This window comes from Aotus nancymaae, unplaced genomic scaffold, assembly GCF_030222135.1.
Source record: "Aotus nancymaae isolate 86718 unplaced genomic scaffold, 86718_ANA_hifiasm-v0.15.2.pri h1tg000059l, whole genome shotgun sequence".
NCBI classification, from domain to species: Eukaryota; Metazoa; Chordata; class Mammalia; order Primates; family Aotidae; genus Aotus; species Aotus nancymaae.
The window spans coordinates 6,568,025-6,569,468 of NW_026988473.1; the positions used below are offsets into that span (position 1 = coordinate 6,568,025).

At 39.2% G+C, this 1,444-nt stretch overlaps 1 protein-coding gene across 1 annotated transcript; it reads left to right on the forward strand.

Moving 5' to 3' along the window:
* The first annotated feature begins 496 nt into the window (after window positions 1–496).
* Window positions 497–1,444, forward strand: LOC135270151 (olfactory receptor 4A5-like). The gene has a single exon (XM_064365467.1). The coding sequence runs from the start codon at window positions 497–499 to the stop codon at window positions 1,442–1,444; it is 948 nt and encodes a 315-aa protein (XP_064221537.1).

The following is a 1,444-nucleotide window of genomic DNA, read 5'->3' on the forward strand; positions in this document are numbered from 1 at the left end:
CTACACAGATCATATTATAAGGATATGACAACTACTACAAACTCACAGGGCTGAATTACTGCCAATTTATTTGTTTCAATTTAACACTGCCACTAGAGAGTAAATTTCTTGAGAGCAGGAAACTGTTTATCATAGCTGATTTCTGTGCCAAGAAGTTATATACTTTATGTAAGGGGTTATTAAACATATGAATAATTATAACTTTGCTCTTTTCTATAGAATACCTACTAAGATTTAGAGATGGATTTTTGTTTTACCTGTTGGCCCAAAACCAATTCTGAGGAGAAATAGAATTGTCAAGGGAGGGTCTATTGGGTCCATTGGAAGAGGAACTCAATAGAGACTTACTAAATGTTCATTGAGTATAAACCACTGTCGAAGATATAATGATGATGTGCTGAGTAACATAATAGATATATTGATATTCCTGTTCACGATGTCATTACAGGTCCTCTTCTGAGCTCTCCACTCTGAAACAAGCCTGAAAGAAGAGTCAATGGGCCAGATTAGCAATGTTACGGAATTTGTTCTCTTGGGTCTTGCTCAAGACACTGATGGGCAAAAAGCATTATTTGTAATGTTTTCATTTATATACATTGTGACCATGGTGGGGAACCTGCTTATCCTGGTGACTATCATTGGCAGCCCCTCTTTGGGTTCCCCAATGTATTTCTTCCTTGCCCACTTGTCATTTATGGATGCTGCATATTCTACTGCCATTTCACCCAAATTGATGATAGACTTACTCTGTGATAAAAACACTATATCCTTCCCAGCTTGCATGGGCCAGCTCTTTATAGAACACCTATTTGGTGGTTCTGAGGTCTTCCTTCTGGTGGTGATGGCGTATGATCGCTATGTGGCCATCTGTAAGCCCCTGCACTATTTGACCATCATGAATAGACAGGTTTGCATCCTTCTGTTGGTGGTGGCCTGGTTTGGAGGTTTAGTTCATTCTGTGTTTCAAATTGCTGTTGTGTACAGTCTCCCTTTCTGTGGCCCCAGTGTCATTGATCATTTCATCTGTGACATGTACCCGTTATTGGAACTGGCGTGCACTGACACCTACTTTATAGGTCTTGCTGTGGTTTTCAATGGTGGAGCAATCTGTATGATCATCTTCACCCTTCTACTAATCTCCTACGGAGTCATCCTAAACTCCCTTAAAACTTACAGTCAGGAAGGGAGGCGTAAAGCCCTGTCTACCTGCAGCTCACACATCACAGTAGTTGTCCTCTTTTTTGTTCCCTGTATTTTCATGTATGTTAGACCAGTTTTAAGCTTTCCTATTGATAAATTTATGACTGTATTTTATACAGTTATCACACCCATGTTGAATCCTTTAATATACACGTTGAGAAATTCAGAGATGAAAAATGCTATAGAAAATCTCTGGTGTAACAAATTGACTATAGAAAGAATAGGAATGTCCCTCTTCATGTAG